Consider the following 16,234-nt stretch of genomic DNA (forward strand, 5'->3'; position numbering starts at 1 on the left):
TACGTTGGTTCACCAACCCCCTCCCCCCCCCCCCCCCTACACACACACACACCACTGATACATTGTAACGAACACACACTGGAGCGATGCATGCGAGAAATACATAAATGTATGCATATATTAGAATTAGAATCGATTGCGGTATTTAATAAATCTGTCTCGTGTTTAGCTAAATGCAAAAAAAAGTGGAAAAAATGAAGTGCGGCAATCAATGGCTTCCTTTGCTGTGCTGTGCTTTGCCCCCTTTTTTTTTCCTTTTTTGCAAAAGAAAAAAAAGTATTGCAACGCAAGCCCCCGGAAAATACGACACATTATAAAGAACAAGTTGAAAAATGCAAAAATAATAATAATAATAATTGGAAGAAAGAACGTACTTTGCAGGAGGAATACACGCCGAGCTTCTCCAGTTTCTTGGGGCGAGGTGAGCAGCGGAGCTGCGCCTTCTTCAGCGCGATGCGTGCGGAGCCCACAGCGGCGCCGGAGCCCTCCGTCGCCCCGGCTCCCGGAGCGGCCGGGACCGAGCCCGCGGCTCCGATGGCCGGGGAACCTTGCTGAATCCCGGCGCTCTCGGCCATCCTGGAGAGGGGGAGGGGGAAACCGGCGACACGGGATGGGATGATGATGATCCCCCGGCCGGGGGGAAATGCTCGGTTCTCTGGTGTCCGGCTGTTTTCTATTCCACAACCGGAGGATCAGACATGGCGCTCATCCTTATTTTATTTATTTTTTATACGGCTGTAGGCCCCCTGTTCCTCCACTAGGGGACTCACTCAAAGTGGGATAGGCCCATCATCATCATCATCCACCACAGAGAACTCGCGGGAGAGAGGTTACAAAACGCACCGTTTGTGACAAAAACTCAAGGTCAAATGGAATCTGAAAGACCTCTTTAATTGTGTTGCGTGTGTGTGGTATGATGAGCTATATATAGCAGGGCTACTCGACCTAGGATGGCTTATCAGGGGCCACTCTGCAAAATTACAAAAGTCAAAGGGCCGCAAGCAAGAAATGCCAGTATTATTTTTGAAACGTTTACAATAACAAATTGTAATTTGTAACAGACTACACAACTAGTCTAAATATTAAGGAAACACAGTAAAAAGCCACATTTCCCTCTATAAGGCCAAACCTCAATGAACAAAAACATTGTGATTAATGATTAAGTTACAAATTGAGGCTTCATTCACAAAATGCGAAGAGATATTGAACAGATTATCACAGGTGAATAGATAGGTGGTTAATACTCAGCTGACATCAGCCATAATATAACTTTATCTTGGAACAAACAATACCTACAATCTTGTTCAAAACAATGAAAATAAGCAATTATATTATTATTGGTATGACCATGATGGGCCTCCTAGGCCCTAGCGTATAGTATAGGGTTGAGCACTGCGCTATATAGCGTTGTGTTATAACGAAATGTATGCATTGCCAAACACCAAAACGAGTAACCAAAGATTGGCTTAAATATATTAAACAGCATTTAAACTTGTAAATGAACTGCAAAATGATCACAATAAAAACAAGTCTTTGCTTTGGGGAAAATATATCTGTTCAAACCTCATAGTGTTGTAAGTATACCAAATATTTTATGTTTTATCAATAAAACACCTGCAGGTCAAAAGTTAAAATAGAGAAGGGGGTCGTGCTGTTGAAGGACAGGTCCCCCAGCTCTGTCATCACCTATACTGCAACCGCAAAGACCAAACATGAGAGAAGAATCCATTTTGACCTGATATGAGATCAGATTCTAAAAATGTCTTCTAAATCCTGACAGTTTTCTGAAAAAGCTATGTTTCTATGTCAGTCGTTCTTCGATTTTTCAAAAATAGCAGATCTACAAGCTTGTAGATCTGCTATTTTTCAATAGCTAAAGCATAACATAATGCTAACACCAAAAGGGGTTAACAGTGAAGAGGTCATCACCAATGCTGGCTTGTGGTGGACATTTGTCAAAATTATATTTTTGCCATGGATATACAAATCAACACACAATTATACTACCAGTTACATAAAGATCTATATCATTAGATGACATTTACAGGTCTGTATTCTGTAACTCTCATGCAGTTATTATGGACTCCTCTAATGTGCCATAGTAAATCAGTGTCATACATATTCTGAAGATCTCTGAAGTCTTATGAAATAAGAACATTATCATGCTATGTAAAAAAACAAAACAAAAATGTGAAGATTTGCCACAGACAAGGTTGAGTCTCGCTAGGGACACATTGATGATCCATGGCCTGCTATTGAGACGCAAACATCAAAATCAAATCTACAATATAACCACAGACAGACACACACATACATACATACATGAACATGAGTACAATAATATATGATCAAATTTATTTCTGTATTTATTTGGTCATTACATAACAGTACTGCAAAATGCTTGCATTTAAATGTTTCGGCTGTAATTAAGTGTCCACAGCAACAACAAAAAAAAAGGGGGGGGGAGCGCAGAAAAATAAAAATAAAACATGAAGTACATAATGTGTTAACTGTTTACTTTCTTTGATGCACAGCAAGCTGGCTAAACGGTTGTGCATTGTTCCTGCAACATTTCCGACAGACACGGCATTCCGATAGTTATCGTCTTATTCCTGTGACTCCATGATTTCCTGGATGTTCACTTCTAGTTATGAGGAGTGTCCGACTGGGGGGGGGGGGGGGGGGGGGGGGGGGGCGAGTGCGAAGTGCGGAAAAAAGTCGAGAATGTTAAAAAACCAAAACGTTTGGACATTGTTTTTGTTTTGTTTTTTCTACTTTTTGAAAAAAGGTACAAGACATACCACTAAATAAATGCCATTTCATTTGTTAATAACACTACATACATTTATAAAGACCACCACTGATTATAATTTAACAATTGTTTGTGGGAAGGGGAAAATAATACAAAAAGAAAGTGAGAGATCAGCAACAAAATTCCATACCCGGACCGAGGCAGTTTTTTCATCTTTCTGCGAACTGTACAGTTTTTTTTAATGATTATCTAGACAACTCCCTAGCAAGCATTAGTCCTGTCAATTGTAAATCGAAAAAAAGTAGACTACATTGCAACACCCTATTTACAGTTTATTATTTATATATTTATATATATTTATATCACACTGGCTGTAATTATGACAAGATATATTCATGAGCGTCATTAGTGCAAGGCATGAGTAAGACAGAGAACCTGTGGAACAGAGTTATTGACCAGCTGTGGGTTTTTGTTTGTCATCTGTACAATAATGATGATGGTTGTCGTGAGAGTTTGAGGCTGGCTAGGAACAGAAGTGACGGGAAGTGCTGTAACAGGTTGTATACGTGTTTGGTGTGTGTGTTCGTTATGTACAATGATGTACAAGTCAGCGAGGAAAGGAAAGGCTCTGGGAGATTATTAAAACGTAAAACCTGGGTGAACATGAAAAATAAAGTGATATACAAACCCACAACATGTCGCATCACACAACACGTTGTGAGCTTGAAAACAGAGCTCAAGTCATTGACGTGCACATCAGTGTGGGTTATGTTTGAGCGAGTCTACGGATGGATTTCAGCCCAGGGTCCACTCTGTTCACGGGTGACACAAACCAATGTGTCTAAAGCACTTCCTAATGTAAAGATGATGGCCGATTGTAACTTGGAGAGGCTGACAAATGTCGGCGCCGACTGATCTTAAGATAATGCAGGTCCTTGCTCGACGCTCGCTATAGCATCACCCGTCTTTTGCCACTGGGTGTAAAAAAATTATAACCCCAAATAGCCTGAAAGAAAAGGAAAACAAAAAAAGCCTGTCCCATCACATTTTCTTCCACACACCTAAAAAGGTAGTCTGCATAATCCAGGAACCACGGCAGGAGACGATATGAGAAATGAGCCGACTTGGTGACCTATAACCTGCAATGACCCGACCGCAAGCACCGCCGAGTTGAGGCGGTTAGCATCGGGCCATTTAACCCTAACCCCACGCAACCCTGTGGGGTAGGGTCGCGTTATTGGTCCTTGCAGACACTGAAGTCACAGATTCAAATACTGTGACTGTGAGACATTGCACGATGCCACTAGGGGACAGCTAAAAAGCAGGCACGGACCAACAGAAGGGACCTTGGACATTGAAGGGAGGCCAGTAGGAACTAGGAGGGGGGGGGGGGATGAGCAGTGAGCACATAGATATACTTGTAAGAAAGAAATCAGAGGGGGAGGGAGTGTGGGAGATGGAGAAAGAGAACCCTGCGGTCAAAAGTCTCCGTTTTTCTTCCCCCCCCCCCCCCCCCCCCAGCTGCAGATAAAATGCGAGCGAGCTATGGAACTCAAAGATTCACTCTTCCTCCTTTCCCCATCTTCCCTCACTCTCTCACACGTACAACAATTCACTCCTCTTCTAGTCGTCTTCTCTGACCGATTTGTTTTCTTCTTCTCTGTGCTACTGAAGACAGAAGTTAAAAACTTTCTTTTTTTTACTCTCTTTGAGGCCTCATCATTACACATGCACCCATAATTCCAACATAGAAAACAAACAGAAATAAACAATTGAAACAAAATGTTTTTAAAAAAAGAGGAAGAAAAGATAAAGACCGTTAGTAAAGATTCAGAAGAGTCTTTAGTTTATCCCAGAACAGATAACGAGCCCACTCAGAGCCTGCCTCTCAAATCTGCTCATCATAACCAACACATGGAGATGGGTGGGGGGAGGGTGTCTGTTATCATCAGTAATAACAATTATATGGAAAGAAGCTATAGAGAGGCAAGGATGATCGCTAGGTCTCAATGAGCAACAGTAGAATCACAAGGGGGCAATAGGGGTGAGGGGTAAAATGTTAAAGAAGTCAGTGTGATGGGTTTAGGAGGGTGTGGGTTTTGACTGAGGGCACCTTTTGTCATTTTGCACGCCAAGGGAGCTGGGTGGAGTAAACGCAGTGGCGTTTCGAGGCATCGGTCGCATTAGTTTTACTACTGTACTGGGCTCGGAGGAGGAGGAGAGGAAACGAACAGGATGGGGGGGGGGGGGGGGGGGGGTTGGTTCTTCACGTTTAGGTACTGCAGCACGGGGCCTTGGCTGGTTGGGCAGCTTCCGTCAGGTCCACGCCCCGGTTCCGCCCGCTGTTGGCGCCTGTAGGCTGAGGCTCGCTCTTAGGCAGTCTCTTTGCTGAAGGGCAGAAATTAACATTAGTTAACCCATTTAGACCTGATTATACAAAATGTCTTCTAAATCCTGAGAAACTTATGTTTCCATGTCAGTGGTTCTTAAACTCTTTCATGTCAAGGACTCCCAAAATTGTGTATTTGGCCGCTGACCCCATCTGAAAATATGCTGTTCCAGGGACCCCCCAGAAGCAAATATTTTAGTTAAAAGGCCAAAAAAAACCTGAATGTATAGTTAGTATTAGATAGTTAGTATTTCAAATACTGCCCATCTCTACTTGTATGAGCTTGTGTGGTTAAAGCTATAGGCCTAATGTAACACGGGTGTGTCCTCAGGTCAACGGTAAATAAACAAACATGTCCTCAAGTGTCTAAATGCTATGACTGCAATAAACCAGTTAGTTATGTCCTTATCAGCCATATTGGACCTGGTATGACCCAGGACCATAAACAACCACTTGTGGGTGTGCATTAGGGACGAGCTTTGGGCATGTGTGTAGGGTGACGTGTGGCCATGACATCATCACTCACTCAATTACTGTGCTGTTCCCAACCCCCACTGTCTCTCCTCTTCATCAGACTGGCACACCTGCAGCAGGTTCCCCAATTATCACCTGCCACAGCCCTACGGCTATAAAAGCTGGCTGGCTTCAGTTCCAATTCAGACACAGACCCAGCAACAGCGCTAAACCCACATTGTTCATCATTTAGGCTAGAGAGAGCCTTTCCTTTCAGTTATTTAATTTTAGCTAAATAACCCTAAATTATAGAGAGTATGCACATGCATGATTTTCCCATCAGGACACGTCCCCCTCATCTAGACTGAGTGACAAAACATTGAGCAGCATGGAGTGTTAGTTTGGAAGCGCTCGTTGGAAATCACTCAACCATCCTGCGTAGCACATGTTTCTAAATGTCACATAATTCAGGAGGCAGCAAAATGTGTTATTGAAAACAAGCACTTCCAAACTCTGACACTTATAATCAAATGCAGGGCATTTCTTGACAGAAAGTAGCTCATAAAGTTTCTATGGTGGATCTTTATGAAACAAAAACTTTGCAGATAGAGGATAATTCAAGCTTTTCGTACAGCTGCAATGTTGGTGAGTTTAACATTGTTTAATGCAATCGGACAGGACTTTTCTGTTTGGATGAATGGGCGTTCCCGTATAACTTTCAGGTACGATGATGTCATGTGCATACCCTCTATTAGCCCCTTTCGGGACCCTACGTAAAACTTTTCTGATATTTTGTTGAGTTTTACGTTGGGTCCCTGCTCACTACTGTATTTTCGTATGGAAATTCCTATATGCGGAAGTGGAGATTCTCTCTAAAATAGGACCCGCGGCATGTGACGCCATTATTTTCCTTGAGTTATTCTGAATTCGGTAACTTTAAGTAGCTATACATCCAGCTGCGAATATCTCCTGTGGCGCGGAAGCCGTTAAGTATTTTTAATCTTTGTTTGACTGATTTGGTCGCTTTATTTCTTCTTGTTTGTTTACCGTTTATTGTACCGCCTCCCGGTGTGCGGTTGGCTTGTGAGGCTACGTCCCTGCCTCTGATCTGCTGTGTCATAGCTATAGCGCCACTAGCTAGCCAGATAGGCGGTACAATGAGGTGTCAATAAACAAGGAAGGAAAAGAAGAATCCAAGCTTCCAAATCGGGCAAACATATATTAAAAATACTTAACGGCTTCCGCGCCACAGGAGATATTCGCAGCGGCATGTATGGGTACTTATACTTTACATATTCAGAAAGCCTCATACTGAAGAATATCGTCAAAGAGCGCGGGGAGGCGGTAAACATGTAAACATGAGCCAGTAAATGTTTTAATCAGGTGGCATGGACGACGTGGAACAGGACCCAATGCACTGGGTCGAACAAATGTCAGAAACTTCAGTAGCATTTGGGTTCTGCTTGGAGGGCTAACCTCTATAGGGGTGGCCTGGTCCCCCCTCCATTCTTTTAAGTTTGACCAGCATCTGCAGGCCTCTCTTTTTGTTTCATCATTTTGTTAGTATCCTGCCTTGAGTTTCTTTATGTTTCTGTTTCCGTTTCTGTTAAATCTTCCCATTTTGTGGTGTCCTATGCTTTGTGTTGTGGTCACTGATTTTGTTGTATTCTTTGGAGGCCGTAACAATGGTAATATAAATTAGAATTGCAGTGCACACAAAATGTATCGTCAAATTGCACTCCATGAGAAGGCAACGGTCTCATGACAGACAGAGCCTAAAAGGTGAACCGACCGCATCAAAATAAAGTTAAAACATTTTCAAAAGAAGAAGAAAAACCTTTACCTTGTGGTTTACTACTGGTCTCTTTATCAGTTATGATTTCAGAGCAGGGTTTGTTTTTAAAGCAAAGACATTTAAAAAGAATTAACTGTGCTGTTGGCTTTGAATTTGCCAGTCTTTTCACTTTTTGTATTATTTTTTTGTGTAACCCCGACAGCCACCGACATTCCACCCGACAGCAACCACAGGCTCAAATGGCAGGAGTCACCTACCGATGGCCATGAAGATCTCGTTCACATTCATAGAGGTCTTTGCCGACGTCTCCATAAACAGTAAGCTGTTGTCGTCTGCATACGACTGGGCGTCCTGTCGACACACGGCAATTACTTCACAAACTACATACGCAGTTACGTACGCACACATACAGTACAACGCTTTCATATTGTGGACAAAAGTGCATGGAGTTAAATGGAGGACATTTATCAGCGGCCTATTTCTGATAACGTTTAGACAACAAATAGGCCATGGTTGCTCAGTAATCAGTTAAGTATTGATTAATTTCACATTTACAATGGCTAGTTAAAGTTTAGCAATAGTCAGGAGCTTACATGCAGTTATAAGTTATATCAGAAAGCTAGTTTTCACGTCACCTTCTGGTGTCACCTCAGCTCCCTTGGTACTTTCAAAAATATGCCAGTATCATGCATTGGAAAAGTGCCTTAACACTTTAATTGTCAAGTATGATCAAATGGGGTCACACGGTGAAAGAAAAAAAGTTGTCCTGACCTGGAAGTCGACGGCTCTCTTGTTGGCGAGGTCAGCCTTGTTGCCCGACAGAGCGATGACGATGTTGGGGCTAGCTTGTCTCTGCAGCTCCTTCACCCAGTTCTTGGCCCGTGCAAAGGACTCCTGAACAGAGGCAAAACAGACAGCGTTGGTATTAGGGATGGATGTTATCAATACACGCAACTTAGCGAGATACTTCTTCTCACTAATGTCTTAGGGGTGAAAACGAAATCACGTGAAAAGAATGAACACTTATTTTATTATTACGAGGGAAGATGATGTCTGTTATGACTTTCGGAATCCCCGAGGGCCCCGGTCACCCTCCCGAGTCCCTACAGTTATCAACTGTGTAGTGTGTACAGACCTGACTACCAAGGGATAACACATGGAGTTTAATACCTTATTTCAAAATAGGATTCTCCCTCTTTTATCTAGACTTAATGTTTGTTTACAAAATAGTAGATTGATTGATGCTATTACACGTATGTTATTGTTAAGCATAAGCAACAGTTATGTTTGTCCTTGGGCTAATGGCATTTTGGAATGAAATCATTCCACACGTTAATTCCACACGTCAGGCAACTTCTTGGATATAAAACATACCTAAACCAATTGGTCTCCACTGTAAGTCTTTGAACATAAACATGCCGACAGCCCTGTGGCATTCTGCCAACCTTTCCTGTGTTCTTTTTGCGTGTCTCGTTAAGGGCTTTGGTTAGACTCGTAATTGTTAATTATTTGGAAGGATTGTATAAATGAAACACATTTAAAACTAAGGCTGTTATTGGTCTCCCTAATTAATAGACATGTTCACTTCGATAGGGAGTGTTACCTTGACTAGTCAAAGCCAGGTAAAGAGGGTAAAGTTAGTTTTCAGGAAAGTTTAATCTTCTGAGACAGGGGTTTGTGGCTTGGCATTGCACAGCAGCCATTCCTCAAACAGTGGAATACACTGCATTGCTTCACATTCATTCATACCATGTTGCATTCCTCTTTGACCCCTTTTCCACCAGTTGGTTCCCAATGGGAACCGGTTCAGTTCTTTTTGGTTTTTAGTCCATGAGCCAGAGCTCCAACATTTGTGGACGAACTATACCCTATATTAAATTGTTTATAGGATCAATACAAGTAAATAAATACATGATAACCCTTCCACAGTAGTAGCTTTTTCATATTTTCGATTATTTTGCATATTTTCCTACAGAATGCCTCATTTGCATATTTAAAAAAGTAAAAATTGTAATACAATAAATAATTGTCTTCGTGTAAGTACTCAATTGTGGAGGTTTCATGGTGATAACAATCTAATATAGGTATGGTTTTGTCCACTCAATTCATAATTAACGTTTCAATTTTGGAGCTCTGGCTCATGGACTAAAAACCAAAAAGAACTGAACCGGTTCCCACTGGGAACCAACCGGTGGAAAAGGGGCCTTTGTGAGGATGCTGGTATCACTATTCACTCCCCCTTCACGCAACAGTTTTCTTGCATGAATTGCATTTTTGCCATTTCTACCCACCAATGTTTACAGGAAACCGCCTGGTGGTGTGCCGTTATATAGAAGTCGGGTAGGAACACAGCACAATTAAGACAGCAGCCCCATTTGTGCAGGAATTTATCAGTATTTTGGTTCCGACCAACATTCAGAAGGTACTGGTACGAAAATAGCATCGTTCTCGGGACCCATCCCTATAACCTCACACTTTTGGTACCTTCAAAAAGGCATTTGAGTTTATCGATTAAATACATTTTTGTGCTCTGCTGAAGAGCAAAAGCTAAGAAAGGAATTCTTAGCCCATTAAGACTGGGAAAGTCTGTTGTTTTAGATTTGAGCTAAAAAGTATTATTTTATACTTTATCTGCTATTCAAAATTAGAACATCTACAACCTCATAGCGCGTCACTCAGTCGGCGGCCAAATACATTATAATTCGGGGGCGGGGGGTCCTTGACATTAAAAAGTTTGAGAACCACTGACATAGAAACAGGTTTTTCAGAAAACTACTTAGAAGACATTTTTTAGAATTGGCCTCAGGTCTTTATGGGTTAATGCGTATGTGTAGAAACAACAGGTTTGAGCTGTAATAGACATGCCTCGTTTGTGATGTCGTAGACCACGATGGCGGCCTGGGCCCCTCTGTAGTACATGGGTGCCAGGCTGTGGTAGCGCTCCTGACCCGCCGTGTCCCAGATCTCAAACTTGACCGTGGTGTCGTCTAGACACACCGTCTGGGTCAGGAAGGCCGCTGAGGACAGAAAACAAAGTTCAAGTACTGGTTCAAGTACTCTTTCACAATGCCGTGCGCAGTGGCTGTAACTTGTCAATGAATGCACCCTAGCACTAGTATCCAGTATCCCATTTCACTTGGCAATACACATTGTGGTTCGGATGTTGACTTTGGGAAAAGCAGGATATGGTTAGGTGATTCAGGGTGTCCGTGTGCATCAGGAAATTTAATTTAGCAATTTTAACGCCACCTAGGCTGTAATTAGATTTAACACCAAACTTGCAAGAAAAGCAAACACATAGGCTATGCTGCACAGGTTTTAACCACGGTGAATAAGCCATTGATCGTTAACTATGAAGCCGTTCGCTTGCTACCTTGGCTTTCTTACAGAGAATGCAGACCGCTACCTCACTTCTTCAAAGACAATTTCAATTCAATTGAACACCTTTTTGGCTACTTTTAAATAAATATGAATTTAAGACGTTTTCAGGACCCGCAAACACCCAGTGAGTATAGAGCGCCGATGACAGTTTATGACGGTCAGTAACTCATATTTCATTGTCTGTTTCTGGCGAAAACGTAACTAATTCCGCAGCAGTAACATTAGTGTTTTCTTGTAGTCAGTTGATTCTTCATATCCATATGAGCGAAACGGCTGGGATGATTTGTTTATTTTTCAAACACAGTTCATACAGTATATGAGGCGATCTAAATCCCCTGTTGGGATCACAATGCAAACTAGATAAAATGCCCCTCGGGGCACATGTCTCCACCAGGCCAGGTCAGGTTGTGGCCTCCTGGTGGCGCTATAATAGGCCAATGTGGAAATTTGGGGCAGAGGTTCGTTGTTGGCATCCAGTGTGTGTGTGTGCAAAATTTGGCATCAACTGGGTTAACGGTGCCGGAGATTATCTGGTAACAGACGGACACACAGACGAAGTATAAAACATACTCTCTCCCCATGCCTTCGGCCTGGCGGAGACAAAAAAAAGTACATGAACCCGTGGACTTAGCGCCCTCTACCGATATTGACGCCGGAGCTCTATTTGAAATTGGCCAAAATCTGTTGGTAGCAGGACACTGAAGCTTCTACCGCACTGGAAGCAGGCTGTGTCCAGGACACTGAAGCTTCTACCGCACTGGAAGCAGGCTGTGTCCAGTTAGAAGGCTGTGTCCAGTCAGCATGGAGCTCACCTCCTATCGTGCTCTCCTGGAACTCGTGGAACTGGCCTTTGACGAAGCGGAGCACCAGGCTGGACTTGCCCACAGCCGACTCGCCCAGCAGCACCAGCTTAAACTGGCAGATCTTGTTCCCGGCGTTGGGTCCGTTGGGTCTCGTAGCTCCTCCCCGGTTGGCCATGACCTCGTCAGATCCCCTGGGTCCTGTGTGTCACTATCAGGACTTCAGCTGCAAGAGCCTACGGAAAGAAACCAAAACACATAGCTGAAATTGTGTGCAACAACGGATGGCTGACGGTGGGATTTTTACAGTTAACTTGTCACATTCAACAGTCAGTGACAACCTTTTCTCCCCCTTCTTCTTATTTAAAGAACTCTTATCATTCTAATCTAAGCCATTCCTTCTGCAACTAATGGCAACGCCAACAAGCTCCTTCCTGCTTTTTGTGGCAGATACTGTGGTACCTTACCGCATTTGAAACAACACAAAATATTTGGCCGCTGTGCTGTCACGTTATGTTTTACAGAGAGCATAACGGGCAAATAACGAACCATGATGTGACATAATTTGAGGCCTATGCAGTTGCTGTTAGAACTATTTATTTGACATGAATTTATAGAATGTAGTAATAATAAACATGATTCTGTGCTTATGGGTGAGACCATCAAGTCAAGCCCACCATGTTCACATAACAGAGGGCAGTTCAGTTCATCTACCCACAGCACTACAGGCCATTAACATTGTTGCTTAGTTAGTAGGCTACCTCTGCCGGCCTACATGCCATACATTCTTATAGTCCATTGTCTAGTAACTTGTTTTTGTAATTATGTGCATTAATCCGCCCACGACACTGAGCCGTTATAGAAAGAGTGGCAGATATCTTAGTTTCTCCGGGGAGGAGTAAACAATTTGTCATGAGTCATATTTGTTCAATTTGTCTCTAAAGCGAAACCTGAATGTCGTGACTTTATGTTTATCTGGCCCTTCCTCCTCCATCAAGAACAAGGATAGAGCTGGATCTCTCTTTACTTCTCTAACAAACAAGGTAAGAGAAACACAGTAGGTGCCATGTTTCACTAAGGTTCCACCAAATGGTGAAGTTGTCAAAATAAACACAAAATGAGTCCATCAAACAGCCGTTCTCTTGAGGCGGAGGAGTGTGTGGCTAACTGGCTAATGCCTAATCCACAGAAATAAATGTATAGAACAAGAAAACAAGAACTGACATGTACATGATTCATAGCAATGTCAATTCATGGAGGACACTGGTCCGTAATGCATGCGTATATCTATCTGTTCTATGGCATTATTACGTGGCTTGGTTGAATGCTTGATTCTGATTGGTGAATCGCTGAATTCAGCAGTGTTATATTTCTTGATAACAGCTCCGCTCTATAACAGACCGCTGCCCAATCAAACCTACTGAGCAACATCTGCGCCCCGCTTGATTTACTGCCGTTTCCAACATGACAACCATGTAAACATACAATGTCATTTACAGCTAACATTGCTCTCAAAAACTGTTTTTGAAAACATTTGAGCGAGAAATAGACAAAGCAGTACCCGAAAACGGATTCTATTTGATCAACTCACTTCCTCGTTTTCCTAGTGCTCTAGCCCTGCAGCTGGGCAGACTTTTTTGGTTATGTGTTTTGGGTCAATTTATTAATTTATGTTAGGTAGCCATGTAATAAGCGGGATAATATCCAGCTAGGTGACCAGATATTATCCCTTACATAAGTGCCACTGGGTTACCCTGCAAAGTAGTCCTCTGTGAACACAAAGGGGTTCTTAAAGGGTGCTTATGACCTAGCTATACCTTTTTGAGGGGCACTATCCCCTCCTCTGTCCAGCTTTTGCTGTGTGTACACAAACTTTGTTCTCCCCAACATTAAATGCCATTGACAATGAATGGACAATTTTGAGTGATCGTGTAAACACAAACATTGCGTAACATACGGTATACATTGATATGCTGTGTGTGTATATATGCGATAGGCGATACACCGGGAAGACATATTTTCATATCATTTTCCTCAGTAAGAGCGCCCCTCACTCAATTTTTAATACACGTATATGTAACACCAAAGATTGAAACCCGGGTCTCCTCCTGCATCATGGGAAACGGCTTGGCCCAGGAGGGAATCCCCATTGGCCAGGGGAGACATTAGGCTTTGTGGATTCATGCTGAGGTAGGCCTACTCTTCTACAGTATATAATAAGATAGTTAGCTTTTTGTCAATGTAATTTGCAGTTATGTCTGTCACATGTGCAAGTGGCTTGGCTCAAATTCACACAGCCCTTTAATTGATGTAACAGTGGCAAGTTGGCAACAGCTCTGCTGTACAAAGAACAAAACAAGCACCAGTCATTGTTGGCTTTTTAAACCGTGTATTCAAATAGCTGTCACATCACCAGGGTTCTCTGGGAGAAATGAATGTTGGTCATGTACTGTAAGTGGAGACAATCGATTTTCAAGTTCCAACAGGAAGACCTCATTAGACATACGTTTATTTACATTTTTACTTTCCAAACCTTTGTTGTTGACTGGAAGACAATTAAGTATTTAAAACACATGAGTTTTATCCGTTTGCAACTCAGAGAGGAAACAAATTGAAGTTTATGCATCCATTTGAGGATTTTAATCTGTTAAGCTAACAACCTTGTTTGTTTGTTGACTTGACAAGTCAACTGACTGACTGTCAAGTGTCAACATATTTACTGCAGTGCTGACAAACACCACAACATAGAACTGGCAGTTAAAATAATGCAGTCAACTCAACTCACTAAAGGTTTAGATTCATTATTTATGTGTTTTGATTTTGGACAGAGGACGCCATTTTCCACCCAAAACTGTTTTGAGCAGCCTGTTAGCTTTCTTGTTTCTTTAGTGACATAGCTTGCTAAAATAGGCGACTATATATAATACAAATAAAAGTTTTGTTGAGTTTTACAACTTTACACACTGCGGTAACACATTCAGGCTGACATGTCAACAAAAAACGACAGGTCCCCGGTGTCCCCCCGGTCTCGTTGACCAGCTGGACGGCTAAACAAAGTAGTTTTAGGGGGGATGTTGTTGTTCTGGTTCGGGGTGTAGCAGCCAAACGTTCAGGTCGCTAGCATCATTAGCATTCCACCCACTGAACTGACCCGCTTCCACCGTTACACACACAATGGAGACCTGTCAAATACGGTGCCTCCCGGGGGCGCCGTTTAGTTTGCATGTTTTTTTTTCTTCCAGTAATCGAATCCATTGTTATCTTTTATTAGGTGACAGACAGTCATGTCACATTCTAGAGTGCTATGTCTACATAAATGCTATCTAAGTTACATAAGTTGAGCCTTTGCAACTTCGATAGCATTTTGTTTTTGAAAAGAAAATGCACCTTCTGGACAACTAACGTTACACATAACTTCCAACACCGATTACATAGGGAAATGATCCAGTTTTGGTTTTATAGTTTAGTCATTTTAACATGCTGACAGAACGACCAAAAGACTAGTAGGCCTACATATTTTTGCATTTGCTGGAGTCACACGATTCTACAGGTCACCGATTCTAACGACACACCACTGCCCCTTTATTTAGCTAGCTCGTTAGCCACAAACAAGCCTACTAAAAACGACCCAGGCTGTCAGAACAGGGATCGGGCGTCCTGTCCTGCGATCATCCCGGTTCGGAGCCTCGGACTTTAAGGCGAGACAAGACAAGACGTCATTAAAAAAAAATACCCAAGCGAAGACACAATATAAAACAACAACCCGAAACACAACCAAACGAAACGAGCGTTCGTTCGCTAGCTTAGCGTTGTGCTGCTGGCCTGCTGCGGTGTATGTATGTTGTTGTCACACATTTATTTAGTACGAAGAAGCCACATCATAATAACGAACGTTACACTTCGTCCGCAAGACGGCGTCGCGCGCGGGGGGAAATAGCCGATCTACAAGCTCACCGCGCATGGCCTCCGCGACACGCTGTGAGCTTGTAGATCGTCTATTTACTTATTTTGCCATTATTAGCCCCAAAGCAAGCAAGCCACTGCCTGCCAGGCAGCAGCTGCTGTACAAGCAAGGATCGAACTGACAACTACTGTACTGTACCTGAGAGAAGAAGAGAGAGATCCAGTGATCCAACCAACCCACGGTACGGACGCTACGATCTAAAATATCGAATCCTATGTTGTTGTTCAGTTGTCGTTATGATGATGATGATGGGGGAGAGAGAAGACACTTTTTAGTGAATGTTTTTCCTCCTCAACAAGCCCCGATGATGTTGAGAACCGACGTCTCTCTCTCTCTCCTCCTTTTTCTTTCTTCTTCTCGCAACAACTTCCCCTCAGAACCAAAACACAAACAAGAAGCTCTTCCGCCACCCCTCCATCGCACCACCACCACCCCCTCCCTTTCCCGTGCCACGTCACACACACAGGGCGTCTAGCCACAACACTGTGACAATGAGATTCTATGAAAACATATATATATATATATATATATATATATATATATATATATATATATATATAAATATTTTCTTTTTTAATACTAATCATGTAACAATATAGTAATAACTAGAATTGCACTCTGTCGAGTGCCTACTTGCTTGTTGCACACAAGTAATGTCCTACTAGTGTGCAAGCAGAGCGTGCAAGTACTGTAGACCGCT

At 42.6% G+C, this 16,234-nt stretch overlaps 2 protein-coding genes across 3 annotated transcripts in view; both read right to left on the reverse strand.

Annotated features, from left to right (window-relative positions):
- Window positions 1-708, reverse strand: part of kat2b (K(lysine) acetyltransferase 2B) — a 175,812-nt gene extending 175,104 nt beyond the window's left edge. For both annotated transcript variants that reach the window (XR_014569992.1, XM_083777223.1), the window contains exon 1: window positions 375-708. Coding sequence is in view for 1 of the 2 variants with exons in the window: in XM_083777223.1 (XP_083633349.1) it covers window positions 375-575 (201 nt within the window). In the remaining variant the exon portion in view is untranslated. The remainder of the gene's footprint in view (window positions 1-374) is intronic.
- A 1,625-nt stretch (window positions 709-2,333) lies between these two features.
- Window positions 2,334-15,927, reverse strand: rab5aa (RAB5A, member RAS oncogene family, a). The gene is made up of 6 exons (XM_083785504.1): window positions 15,673-15,927; window positions 11,583-11,806; window positions 10,255-10,406; window positions 8,161-8,283; window positions 7,647-7,740; window positions 2,334-5,140 (listed from the first exon to the last, which is right to left on the reverse strand). Exons 2-6 carry the CDS (start codon window positions 11,746-11,748, stop codon window positions 5,025-5,027), a joined length of 651 nt encoding a protein of 216 aa, XP_083641630.1. The 5' UTR covers window positions 11,749-11,806; window positions 15,673-15,927; the 3' UTR covers window positions 2,334-5,024.
- Window positions 15,928-16,234: the final 307 nt, after the last annotated feature.

This window comes from Protomyctophum parallelum, assembly GCF_964188405.1.
Source record: "Protomyctophum parallelum genome assembly, chromosome: 1".
In the NCBI taxonomy this organism is placed as follows: Eukaryota; Metazoa; Chordata; class Actinopteri; order Myctophiformes; family Myctophidae; genus Protomyctophum; species Protomyctophum parallelum.

What these genes read in the sequence shown, in the direction of transcription:
- rab5aa (XM_083785504.1), bottom strand. Translation starts at nt 11,748, where the DNA reads ATGGCCAACCGGGGAGGAGCTACGAGACCCAACGGACCCAACGCCGGG. An exon ending in TCTACGACATCACAAACGAG is followed by an intron (nt 8,284 to 10,254) that starts GCATGTCTATTA and finishes GCCTCTGTTCAG; the next exon opens with GAGTCCTTTGCACGGGCCAA. An exon ending in AGAGAGCCGTCGACTTCCAG is followed by an intron (nt 7,741 to 8,160) that starts GTCAGGACAACT and finishes GTGTGTCGACAG; the next exon opens with GACGCCCAGTCGTATGCAGA.